Raw genomic sequence first — 13,981 nt, forward strand, 5'->3', positions numbered from 1 at the left:
TAAAATATGTTATAGGATATGTTTTTAGCCGTGAGAAACAGCTGACTTGTTGACACTGAAGTATCAGGTGGGGGCAGTCATACCATTTGTTTAATTTATTTTCAGGACTCAGGGTCCTGACACTTTGTCCTGTCTATTACAAAACACAAATTCTATTCTCATCATTCATTTCCTTTTTTTGTATGTACAGTGCTGAAGCCTTGGACTGTGAACAACCTCTTTGTCTCATCCAAGTTTTTATTTACCGCTGTGACCAATTCTGTGTCCTACCTTTTGCTGCAAAAATTAATTCACAATTTCCACTTATCTAGCACTTCACTGATCTATTTTAGCATTTAAAAAGTTGTCCTGTTGTGAACCAGATCAACTCTTTTAGACCTTATCTCCCTCTCTGTGTTCCGAGCCTTTCAAAATAATCAAACTTTCCCACAAATATAATTCAGACTTTTGAGAAGATATCCATTAATCTGCTTTGCGAATCATCTGGTAAAACACATTTGAAAACCCAGACAAACTGTTCTTTAAAAGGTTCTTCATTCTGCATTTTTCCCTCTGGAATATAAATTTATTTTCCATCATCTAATTGACCCAGAGTACAAAATTCAGTAAGCTAGTTCTGGTCTAGTTTAATGTCAGTGCTTCTCAGATGACCTTCAGTGGTGCTGGTTTTCAGTGGTTTGTTAGTCCCTTTGTAATCTACAGAAAAGGAGATTGTAGTATGTCAGTAATGGCTTCTCCACTTTGAGAAATACTGACCAAAAAAAGCCTTTATAAATGACAAAATGAAAATGTTAAAAAAGAAGATCCATCCCAGTTCCGGAGGGGTGAGTGTTGTTCTTTAATCTGTTTATAGTGTTGTTTTGGGCAGCTTCTCTTTTCTTATTTAGCTTCATTAAATGGTTAAATGCCTTGCCAGTTGCTTTGTACCTGATTTGCCACTTAACTCATGCAGACCTGTATCTTTACGCTGTCACTGATTGATTTCTTAGGGGGCACTTCAAAAAACAAGGATCTGAGCCAAAGTCCATTAAATTCAAGGTGATTTTTTTCCTCAGGCTTTTCCTCATGACCTATGGTGTTACTTACCAGGAATGTAATACAGAATAGATGCTTTGAGATTTGGCAGAAAAGTTGTCTTCTGAAACACTTGCATTCTCTAACTGGCAACACAGATAATGCCTTTGGAAAACATATGGGGACACCTTGCTACTGTCCTTTTCCTTGCCACTTCTATTCTAGGAATTCGTGTCAGTTTTCTAAAATGTTGATTATATTCAGATTTTTAAGAATGCATATTTTCTGTGCAGACTTGAGCAGATGTTTCTGGTGTACCTTAAATGAAATGCTGTGAAGAGTCAAATGTTTGCAGTGGTTGGGAGGTAAATCCTAACACTGTGTCCAGTTCGTTACAGTAATCCTAATCTATGCAGAGGGGTGAATAGACATTAGTAGGGATGGAAAACAGTCTGTTCCTAATCCTCACTGTTCCCATGGCAGATGAAACAAAGAGTAAGAGCAAAGATAAGCATGAGCATTAATGCAGTAGTTAGTGTAATGAGATGAATGGAAACCTTTATTATATTCATTAAAAAATTTCAGAAGTCATCTGTATAGTAGTGCCTTATCTGAATCTGATCCCAGAAAAACTAAATAACCAGACTCTGAGAAGGCTAAGAGGAAAAGATGCTGGGGCTTTTTGTCTTGTATAAATACTTTGTGAGTGTCTCAAAAGCAACCTGGGTGGAGATGTGATTTTTTTGCCCAGTGCTGTTTTCTGTGCTACAGAAAACAGTCTGTCATGATTCTGCCTTGCCATCATTGCTGAAAGGCTGTTTCAGAAAACCAGAACATTGGATTTTGTTGTTTCCTGAATTTTTGTCTAGTTTTCAGAAATTATTATTTCATCACCTACAGTTCAGAATTTTATGGAAATGCGTTTACCATTCCGTCTCTCCCTGAAAGACAAAACATCCTACAGGGTCTCTGTGGGACGTAGTACAAACTGGGTAAACCATTTCCCGCAATGACTCCTTCCCACCCAGGAACTGGAACCCCTTGAAAAGTGACCACCACATTGGAGCAAACAGACTTTCTAATTCATTCTGTGCATGCAACATCATCAGTGGAAAAGATGTCCTCAATGCACAGGGTATAATAGCACTGATACAAACTAAAAGTCTATAAATCGCATGGACCTTGTGCAGCTCTTGCCCTATACCAGTACTGCTGTACAGCATGCAGTAGTACCTAATCTGCATGATACAGTAAGGTGTTTTACTACTTCACACCAGCAGTCTCAGTCACCTGTTAACTGTTTTACTTCTGTCCTCAGCAGAAGACAGCACCAATCTCTAAATACTTGCATTAAAATTCTCTTTGGACAGTTACATTTTCTTGGTACCATGCCACATACATCGTTGTGGAACTACATAATTATGTCTATTGCCCCATTTATTCTGTGGATGAAATAGCAATAAAGTAGTGAATACTAGCACTTGGGTGAACAATTTGCTTTGGTCTTTAGGACTGCAATGGGAGTAATAGTGTGTTCAGCATGTGTAGGAAAATTAGATTGTGGGCTTACAGCCAAGCATCAGAAGTACATTCAAGATGCTGCTGGACAAGAGGGGCTCATTGCAAAGGTCTTCTGCATGGCTGGAATTCAACACTGTGAGGGCAAAGCAAGCACTGCTTGTCAAACATCCTCTGACACTTCGACACCAAGGCAACCTAAGTACCAGTGTAAGAAGTTCCTCCTTCCAGGTCATAGTGAATATACCTAGTGAGGCAGAAACCTAAGCCATGCGTGACTTTATTTATTGTAAATGCACAGTGATGCAAAATCTTAAGAAATCGATTCAAGAATTGTTCTCTCTGTTCCATTAAAGGGTGACATGATCAAAAAAGACTGTGAACTTTGCATTAACTAAGCAGTTAAATCAGGTTTCTATGTGTCTTGTGTATTTGAACCATCTGCTGAGCTTAACCATTCATTTTAATTTGTCAGTACACTAGAAATTCTACCAAGCTGATACAGGCAAAAGCAATTTCCGGGGAGAAATGCAGAGGTCTGGCTGGTCATGAGAATGAAATATTTCAGCACTCCTACCACATGTGACAGCTAAGCAAATATGTTCCTGGTGCTGACTTTATTAAACCTTTCTGTGCTTAGTAATAGAATACTGTCACCTCACCACTACCCAAGGTAATGGCAGGGGAAGTCTATGAAGACCCTCAGTGGATTCACGATAATTGGAAAATGTGTAATATAAACATACTAAGAGAAAAGAGTAATGTAGAGCTATCCAACAATGTGGAGATAGTGTGGTTAATTTACAGCCTGAATGGCTCATATATTCAGGAACTACCTTGAATAGTAATTAATAAAACTGGGTTCAGAATGGAAGGATGAGTGTGCTAGTCTCAGGACTCCACCTCAGACATGCTCCATAGCACCACTGTTACTTAAGCTGCTTTATACAGTGAAATACTGCAATTGCCTCTCTCCACAGGCTAAAAAAGATGTATCTCACATGAACTCAATTGAAAAGAATGTATCATCAATTTTCTTCTTTGACACCAAATTGATGCTCGCATTTAATGTCACTGAACTTTGGAAAAACTCTCTTTGCTGCTGAAGCACAGCTCTAGTTTTCCAGCATTTCTTTATTCATTGATATGGATAGCACAAAAATTTGAAGACAGGTAGAAATAAAAAAAAAGCATATTTGTTTGTAGAGACATAAGCCTTACATTTCAGAGCTTAAGTCAAATTCATTACTGAGAGTGAAGAAAGGAATTTTCCTTCAGCTCAGGCCATTCCAGGTGTGCTTCCTGTGAAGTTTCCTTATACTTCTGAAAGCTTGGGTGCAGGCCCTCCCAGAAAGGGTAATACCTCACCAGAGAAACCACTCTTCTGAAATGGTTTGAGAGCAAGTAGCTACAGAATCTATAAATTATGTCCTCCTGTACCTATTCTAATGTCACCTATAAAATTGTTCCACTTCACTGGAAAACAACAGGATTTCATTGCATTTTCATTCCAGTGAAGCATAAGGAAGAGTTTAGTGGTTTTAAAGATAAGGATATGCCCAGTATTTAGCACTTAAAATACCACATCGGGATGTGATATAGAGGGGCTCAAAGCCAAGCTTTGCCTTATTAACAGCAGAATCTTGAATCTGGAGCCTTTAGCCCTACTGACTGTGCTCCTCATCAGGTGACTGCCTGTTGCAGTATGTCTCTGCCCCAAGAAGTTCTGCTGGAACCTGAAAAGCCAACCTGACACAAGTTTTTAAAATAAAGTCATGGTCTTTGGGACATATGGTTCTGTTTCAGTAGGAAAAAAAGAACTAATTTATTCTGACAGTTCTAATAGTGCATTTGTTTCAATAAAATGAAATGGAAGCTTGTCAGGACCCTGATGGCACTTGTGGGTTTTATTCACCCTGACCAGCCTGACCTGGGGTCTCCATCCATACACCCTGCCTGTGGGCTTAGGAGCCCCACTAAAGTTCACCCCAGGGCTACATTGCACCTGCAAGCTGACATCCTGGCCTAACTTTGGCCTTGCTCCATCACTGTGGACCTGCCCAGTGATCACTGGGCTCTGTCTTACCCTGGCTACCATCACCAGCCCTGATCCTGACTCACTGATTTGCCTTCCCAGCTTGATTGTGGCACTGCAGCATCACCACGGCTGCGCCTGGCAATTTGGGCTGAGGTGATGCTAGCTGCCATACCTGGGTGTGTCCTGCCTGCCACACTTGGTGGTTGTCAGAAATATTCTTCAGGTTCAGACTTTGAAAATCCATGAAATATTTCCAAATCATGCTCTTCTGACATTTTAACAGGAATTTTGCAGAAATAGCATGAACGGGAACTTTTTTCTAATCTAGTTCCAGTATGAATGTGATATGTGTACATAATATTGTCCTCAGGTAATCTAGGGTAGAGATAGTGAGGGAATTATCTTTGTAATTAAGCCAGTAAGGCACACGACCTCCTTCAGAAAGGGGTATTTGGGAATTAAGCTTGTACAATGGGCACATATTATACCTTGTGGGTAATCTGAGAGTCCTGGAGACTCTCCAACAAAATATATGTATTGTTATTTTAAAAATTTTAAATATATTAAAAAACAAATGCTCATTCTTGTTTTGTTTTCCTTCCTCTTGTCTCTCCCTGACCTCTCTCTATTGTTCCTTCTATATGGAGCCTCTTAACATCAGCAGCTCTGCACATATGTTAACACAATGGGTTGCCATAAAGGATTAGAGTCATGCAGTTCCTACAAGGTCACTCAGAAATTCAGGTTGGAATACAGACTACAACCAAAGAGTTGTTTTACTTCAAAGTAAATTCAAAAAGCAAACTGTGCTTCCAAATTTCCTCAGAGGTAGTACACTTTACAACCATGAAATCTGCTACTGAGTCATTCATGCTGTGCTCAAGCATTAAATGAGTAAACCTTGAAGAAAGCTGTATGTCTTTATTGGAAGTTTTACAGCATCTCTTTCACTTTATTTGCAATAAAGATGCAAAATTTTTTTTAAAAAGAAAACATATGCTAGAAATGGATAACACCTGCACATAATAAAAATGCTTGCATTCTTATGCATAGTTTCTCAGCAGTAGCTTTCCAGGTGTTTCACAGCAGTGATCGGTAACATTGAGCACACTAGACTTGGCATTTTTTCATGACTCTAGCGAAAAAAAATGAGTCACAAGTGTCTTTATTATTCATCCAGGTCTAATTCATAGGGAAAGGGAGAAAGAATAGTGACGTGACTTACTTAAGTCACAGTCCAGGTCAGTGGCAACACTGGAAGAAAAGCTGAAAACACTTTAGCTGATTGTAAAAACACTTGTATGTAGTAGGAAGACAAGGCTTATAACACAGGAATATTAATGTGAAAAGGATCGAGCCACACCTAGAACTGTAGACATTTGCTAGAGACAGGCTATGTAACGCAGCAGTTTGAGAAAGAGAGTGGGGATTCAACATGCTGTTTTATGCTGGGGTTTCATGCTGTTACACATTCCTGTAACTTTGATATGGAATCCTAGATTTATCACTAACTTGCTCAATGGACTCCAAAAAAAAAAAAAAAGACCTTTATGTATGTTGCACAGCAGGTTGCTCCTCAACCACTCATGAAATAAGGTGCTAGCCAATACAAGATTTGCTTATTTTGCCTCTCTGCAGTTGCAACCATATCCCATTATGATAAATAAAATATGAGATGTTGTTCACCAGAGACTAATTTTTTGCTTCCTATATTTACATCATATGTAAAAGGTAGAAATGATACCTGCCAATTCACAGAATTTTTCTGAAGATTAATTTCACTGGAATATTATTCTTGAAAAAAGCTGAGAAAGCTAAAGACTCTAAGGTTAGCATATGTTAAGACCTGTTTTGATGGAGATGCAGTTATCAGCTCTCACGTGTAAAGAGAATCCATTTAACTCGGGTTAACTCAGCCACTCTGCCAAACACTGTAGTAAGGTGTTGTAACAGATGACATTCACAACTGAAGGAGTATGCTAGCAAAGCTATCTGGGAACCACAGCTCCTTAATGGGATATCTCTTCCAAGCAGAGGCAAAGACCTCCCTTCCTTTGGGTCTTTGTGCATTATTTCATTTATGCATGGTCCAAAACATGCTCAGGTCAATGGGACTCTTCTCTTTGAGTTGAAGGAACATTAGCTCTCAGCCACACACAGCAAGATAATTGTAGGAATATTTCTAAGTGGTGATTTAGTCTCTTTTGTGTGAATTTAAGTGAAAGAGTTTTTCCTCCTTTTGGATGCTAACATTTGGGCAAGTACTATCAAAAGAAGAAATCTACATTCTGAAAGCCCACTCTCCATAAATACTATGGAAAACAACCAATCCTTTGTGTCTTCCATTTTCTACCAGTATCTGAATATATATTAGCAATTAAGTGAACCTTGCAGCATCTCCAAAGTCAGTATTAACATCCCCATTGAGAACTGAAGACATTGGGGAACAAAGAATGTAATTGAGTGTTCCAGAGCTATAAAGCTAGACAGTACAATGTGATATACTATGTTATGTATAGCTATTATGTATTAAATTATACAGTTTTGAATGCACATTCACCTGCAAATGCCAATTTTCCTAAGCTCTTATCACAGAATAAGGTGTTTCAAATTGTCAGACATCGATGCATTTTGTACAGTTATTTGCTTGTATTTTCAATTTAGTGGAGAAGCCTACAAGCGCAATCATTTTTTAATAGATTCCAAATGAAAAAGTGCATTTGAAATTTCTTTTACCCACAAGAAAAGAAAGAAAAAAATCAACAAAAGTTTACTGTGCAGAGAACAGGGAGGCATCTATTCTAGTCCTTTCCTACCCATATATGATAATGACTTTCCTGATGGTTTTGAGATAACTACCCTGAGGAATAAAATATTGCAGCATTTACTCTGTTACAAATGCATGGTTTTGACGGAGTAAATACTGCAGGTTTGGTCCCTTGCTTGTTTTAGATGGTTTTCTTTAAGCCCAGAAAACAATTTTACTGAAATTACCAGGACTTTTGCCAATTATTTCACTGGGAACAGGAAAATAACCATTCCTAAGCAGTACATAGGAGACAAGAAAAAATATGTAACTTTCCTTACTTTCCCCTGGTAGTTTCAAAGCCAGATGTTTTGGAGTTGCCATCCTTCTGGGTGCTGGTGATACCAGTGCTGTGCGATGACTGCTGGAGAGATCTGTTCCCTGTAGCTGTATCCTGGCTTGTAGTGACCTCTTGCTGGAGAGGGACCTCTCTAGCATTGCTCTGTAGAGATGTCCCTTTGCTGCTAGATGAGCTTGCCGTGTTATTTTTCTCAGAGTCACCATCACTGTGTCCATTTGACTGGCTTGCAGGGCTAGAGGTTGTAGGATTGGAGGTTTTCTTCATGGCTTTCATTCCCAGAGTCTTGCCTGAAGATGCAAAAGGAGGTCCCTGTGAGGCAGTCACTTTGGCAGCTTGGATCTCAGAATGGGGTGACCCCACAATTGTGGATGGAGATGGAGTCAAGTCTGAGTGTCTTGTCTGGCTTTCACCACCCTGGCCTGTGGTCCAGAGCTTTCCTGGTGTGTTAAATCCAATGCTGCCACTCTGTAAGTGCAATAGGAGCAGCAAGAAGATGATCTCCTTCATTCTGCTGGCTTGTAAATGCCACAAGTTATCTCACATTTATTTCCCAAGCAAGAAATCCTGTAGCTTCTCCCTCCTCCTGAGCTGCTGCACATACAGTGAGCCTACCCAGAAGATGCCCTGACAGGCTTTATTTCTATAGAAAGGAAACAGGTTTTGGTGTTTCAAATCCGACTGAGGAAGCCTGGTTTCCTGTTTCTGTGGATTCCTCTGCAACCTGTGACCCCTTGGAGAGCGGGAGCCTGGCAGCCTTTGTGGGAGGAAAAAAGAAGTTTCTGCAGAAGGCACAGGATAAAGATTAATGGCACAATAGAAATGAGGAAAAATGTGTACTGTGAAGTAATCCTGAAGGATAAAAACTGAAATTATGAGGTAATTTTCCTTTCACATGTACGTGTGCAGAGAACAGAAGTGACTTGTCACGTGTGCCCTTTTGATGGTTCGTACTTGTGACCTTGTTATTGAAAAAAGACTTGGCAAAACTGGTGTGCTACATAAAGCTGAAAGTTTGCTGTGTCTTCTTTTATTTGAATGTTTAAGCACACTGCTGCCAAAAGTGCGGAGATTATAAGGAAGATGTTCACACTGTATTCATCATTGTACAAGCCTTCAAATGTAATCATTTACCTATAGGTCATTGGCCACTTATGTCACATTCTGTTTCTATAGTTCATATAACGATGCGTATGAACTATTTCTGTAGCATTGCCCATAGGTGTCTGGTGTCATTTCAGATTCTCTAGGGTACGAGAAACACCTATGTGTGTGGGAGCAGCTCGGAACACCTGGCATTTGTTTTCAAGAGTGACCATCAGAATTTGTTGTGCTGTATGTTTGCCAAGCCTTGAAGAACTAGTTTTACAAGGACAGGTTGGAGGATGGCCTTGTGTAGGCCTGGGAAGATGTGGCTGAAGACAGTCATGAGTATGTGTATGGAATGTTTTTATCTTTAACTGTTCTGAGGACTGGCAAACATCCCAGCTGAGCCAGATATGCACTCCTGTGTTAGTAGTATTGGCTGTGTGCCGTTAGTGCTTTCTAGATCTTTGTTGAAACATATATAAGTTGGATTCTTTTGTGAAATAAAGGGAATCTTGTACCGATAGCTTGAGCGCTTAATTCAGTCGCCACAGATGGTGAGCCCGACGTGATCAAGAGAAGAAGACGACGTGATTAAGAGAAGAAAACGACGTGATCAAGAGCAGAAGAAAAGAGGTGATTCCCCTTCACTGCGGAGACCACGCAATCTAATCGGGAGAGTTTTGAAGAAGTGGCCACGACTCCGAGAAAATAGGTAACAGCAACCCCTGCGGAACGGGTGAGTTGCGAGATTGCGGTAGCATGGGGCAATCAGTTTCTCAGGAGCATAAGCTCTACTTAAACGTTTTGCAGCAGATTTTACGGGCCTCTGGGTATAAAATAACAGAGGGACAAATTGCTTCACTTTTAATATGGGTAAAGGATAATTGTAACTGGTTTCCCACAGAGGGAACTTTTGATAGCAAGGTTTGGGAAAGAGTCGGGGAGCATTTACAAACGCGAAAAACTTTGGCATTCGGTGTATCAGAAAATTTAATTGTGACATGGAAATTTATTTATACTGCGCTGGTGCATTTACAGCCGGCAGAGAAAATCATATCAATACAACCTGATACTGCTTTTGAGGAGACAGTTTGTAAGCAGGCCGCTAACGAGCAGGAATCTGATTCCGATAATAATTCTTTTGCATCAGGCAGGGTGGACTCTGAAAAAGAGCCGGATTTATATGCCTCATTACCTCCACCGCCGCCTGCACTAACACCGTTAACGCACACACCCCGCCGGCAGGCAGCGGGCGGGCAGCACGGGCTCGCCGACCCTCACCACCGCATACAGGTCCCCGCCGCCCCGCCGCTGCCTCCCGCCGCTTTCGCACCCGCTTCGCCGCCGCCGCCGCCTGCCGCGGCCGCCCCGCCGCTGCCTCCCGCGGCCTCTGCGCCCGCTACGGCCGCCGCCGTGCCGCCGCCGCCGCCCCCCACCCCCCCACCCCAATCGCCTGGTACTCCCTCTCCAGGGTTTGCAGAACTTAAAACGGAACCTGGCTTTGCTGCACTGCCTGTATCTCCTTCTCCTGCTAATCCCTCTAACTCTATGCCTCCGTCTAATCCTGCGGCTCCTGCTTTACAGCCGTGCGGAGAAAAAACTGTAGTGCCTTCAGCTCCGCCTTTAACAGACTTTGATGCTAAATGTGACGATTCACTTAATGATTTGGGAACAAATACACATAGCTTGATGCAACGCTGTCGAGAAAAAGCTCTACAGCAAGGAGATACCACGTTTACTTTTCCTGTTATATACAAACCCCATAATCCACCACAGCATGACGGTTTACCTTATGAAATGATAAAAGAATTACGGAAATCGATTCGTGAAAATGGGTTACACAATTCATTTACAATGGGACTAGTGGAAGCAATTGGAGGCACTTATACTATGACTCCTTGGGACTGGAAATTGCTTATGACAAGTGTGTTGACTTCTGCTCAGTATTCTGTATGGCAATTAGAATACAATGATTTGTCAGTGGAACAAATTATGGACAACTTGTCATCAGGGATAGCTATAGATCAAAATATGTTACGAGGAACAGGCCCTTACATTACACCTCAGGCACAAGAAGCTTTGCCACAGCAAGTCTTCGATCAAGCTGCTCGTATTGCGATCATGGCTTTGCGACGCACACCTGAAACTGGGCAAGGTATTGCTTCGTTTGCCTCTATACGACAGGGCTCTCAGGAACTGTACATATCTTTTATTGATCGCCTTCAAGTCGCGATAACACGGCAGGTAGAAAATCCAGAAGCTGCAAAACTATTATTATTTCAATTGGCTTATGAGAATGCAAATACAGACTGTCAGGCTGCACTGAAATCAGTTAGAGGAAGAGCTACTGACATTGAGCAATATATTAAGATATGTCAAAATGTAGGGACAAACACTTATAGAGTTAACATGTTAGCTGCTGCACTGTCACAGCAACTAAATGTTAATCAAATTACTGTGAAATGCTTTGAGTGTGGAAAATTGGGACATATGGCTAAGCAATGTCCTAAACGACAGAAATCCAAACGTGATAAACCTGTAAATCACTTCTGCCCTCATTGTAGTAAAGGATATCATTGGGCGAATCAACACAAATCGAAATTTGACAAAGAAGGTAATATCTTACAGGGAAAATACAGGAGGGGCGCGAGACCCGGTGCCCCGCAAACCAACAGGGTCCGGAATTCAGTGCAGGCACCACTAACTGATTGGACTGCTACACAAACAGGCAGCCTGCAAGAACCATCTATGACCTCCAGCCCGCAACTACAGGGAGTGCCGGGCTGGATTTGGCAACAGCAGCCGACCTCTCAATAAAAGAACAGAGGATTTATATTGTGGGGACCGCAATATGCGGACCTTTGCCTGATGGCATGTTAGGATTAATAATTGGACGATCTAGTACTACAACACAGGGAATAATTGTATACCCTGGAGTTATTGATTCACATTATCAAGGGGAAATTAAAATCATGCTAGCTTCAATGCAAATTCCATGTACAATTCCGGCAAACACAAAAATAGCTCAATTAATATTGCTTCCTTGTTGAGTACCTCAAAACATGCAAAATAATCGAGGTGATGGTAGCTTTGGTAGCACCAGGAGACCTTTTGTATTATGGTCACAGGAAATAACACAGCAACAGCTGATTTTAAATTTGCAAATTGAGGGTAGATGGTTTTCAGGATTGCTAGATACCGGAGCAGATGTTTCTATAATATCAAAAAAGGACAGGCCAACTTTGTGGCCATTGCAAATAGCTCTTTCTACAATTGTTGGTACAGGAGGCACTCGACAGCCCATGCGAAGTGCCAAACTTTTGTCAGTAAAGGGGCCTGAGAAGCATGAAGCATGGATTCAGCCTTATGTACTTGACTCATCTGTAAATTTGTGGGGCAGAGATTTATTGAACCAATGGCACATTACCCTAACCACAGTCAATTCAAATTTATCCTAAGGGTCACTGATGTAAAACCCTTGCTCAAACTTACGTGGCTAACCTCTGCGCCTGTTTCGGTCGATCAGTGGCCGTTAAAAGGGGACAAATTGATACAAGCACATAAATTAATTCAAGAGCAGTTGCAGCAAGGACACATTGTCACTTCAACTAGTCCATGGAATACACCGATTTTTGTTGTTCCGAAAAAGTCAGGAAAATGGAGATTATTACAGGATTTACAAGCTATAAATGCAGTGTTACAACCTATGGGGATTACTCAGCCAGGAACACCAAATCCTGCAATGATCCCTAAAGAGTGGGAATTACAAGTCATTGATTTAAAAGATTGCTTCTTAACGATTCCTTTACATCCTGATGACTGTGCACATTTTGCCTTTTCAGTGCCTAGTGTAAATAACGCTGAGCCTATGCAGCATTATCAGTGGACAGTGCTACCTCAGGGCATGATGAATAGTCCTACTATATGTCAGATAGTAGTTGCTGGGGCTATTCAACTGAGCCTAGTTGCATTTCCAAATGCTATAATATATCATCATATGGATGATATTTTAATTGCAACAGAAACAACACAGTATTTGGAAAATGTTGTGCAACATCTTGTAAATTCTTTGCAAACCTTTGGACTTCAAATTGCTACAGAAAATATTCAAAAGATGCCACCCTGGAAATATTTAGGGTGGATTCTTACAGAAAGAACAGTACAGCCTGAATCATTAAAGTTGCAGACAGATATACGAACTCTGAACAATGCTCAAAAATTATTAGGAACAGTAAACTGGGTATGACCCATGTTAGGTATAATCACGGAGGAATTAAGTAATCTCTTTAACATTCTGAGAGGTGATCCTGATTTAACATCACCACGGATCTTAACTCCAGCTGCCAAGGAAAAGTTAAATTTAGTTTCACAAAAGATATCTATGTTACAAGCCTATAGAAGGGACTTAACTTTACCTGTTGATGTGTATGTAATACAAGGTCCAAAACAACCTTTTGCTATTATAGGGCAACATGATAAAGTCGCTCAGAAAATTTTATATTTGGAATGGGTGTTTCTGTCTAACACTTTAAAGAAAACTATTACACAGCCTTTAGAAATGGTTGTGACGGTGATACAAAAAGCACGGTCACGTACTCAGTGTCTCATGGGTTTCGATCCCGATACCTTGTATCTTCCTTTTTCAAAACAAGATTTTGGTTACCTTTTTGTTCAGTCACAATCTCTGCAAATTGCATTGGCTGACTTCACGAACAAAATTTCTTTCTCACTGCCTAAATGTAAGTTACTGCAAAACCTTCACACACTAAACATCAAACCACAGACGATAGTATCAGATACTCCTGTTGTTAATGCTTGTACAGTTTTTGTAGATGGCTCTGGAAAAACTGGAAGAGGTGTAGTTGCCTGGCTAGATAATGGGGTATGACAGACGTCTGTTGTTTTGTTACAAGGTTCCGCGCAGCGTGTGGAATTACAGGCTGTTTTACACACTTTAGCTTTATTTCCATCGGAACCACTCAATATTGTTTCTGATTCAGAATACGTCGTACATGTTGTACAGCGATTACCAGGATCTTGCTTAAAGGAGATAGATGATGAAGACTTATTCAACAAATTTTTGGAATTGCAAACTCTTTTAAATAAAAGAGCTTATCCTTTGTTTATTTGTCACATTAGATCGCACACTGTGCTGCCAGGACCTTTGACTAAAGGCAGTGCCGTGGCTGACTCTTTTACTGTCGGCACAGTGCAATTC

At 40.8% G+C, this 13,981-nt stretch overlaps 1 protein-coding gene across 1 annotated transcript in view; it reads right to left on the reverse strand.

Annotated features, from left to right (window-relative positions):
* Positions 1-8,267, reverse strand: part of MMRN1 (multimerin 1) — a 47,994-nt gene extending 39,727 nt beyond the window's left edge. Inside the window, exon 1 of the mRNA XM_052776427.1 lies at positions 7,658-8,267. Within this exon, the coding sequence (XP_052632387.1) occupies positions 7,658-8,184 (527 nt within the window). The 5' untranslated portion in view covers positions 8,185-8,267. The remainder of the gene's footprint in view (positions 1-7,657) is intronic.
* Positions 8,268-13,981: the final 5,714 nt, after the last annotated feature.

This window comes from Harpia harpyja, chromosome 2, assembly GCF_026419915.1.
Source record: "Harpia harpyja isolate bHarHar1 chromosome 2, bHarHar1 primary haplotype, whole genome shotgun sequence".
Lineage (NCBI taxonomy): Eukaryota > Metazoa > Chordata > Aves > Accipitriformes > Accipitridae > Harpia > Harpia harpyja.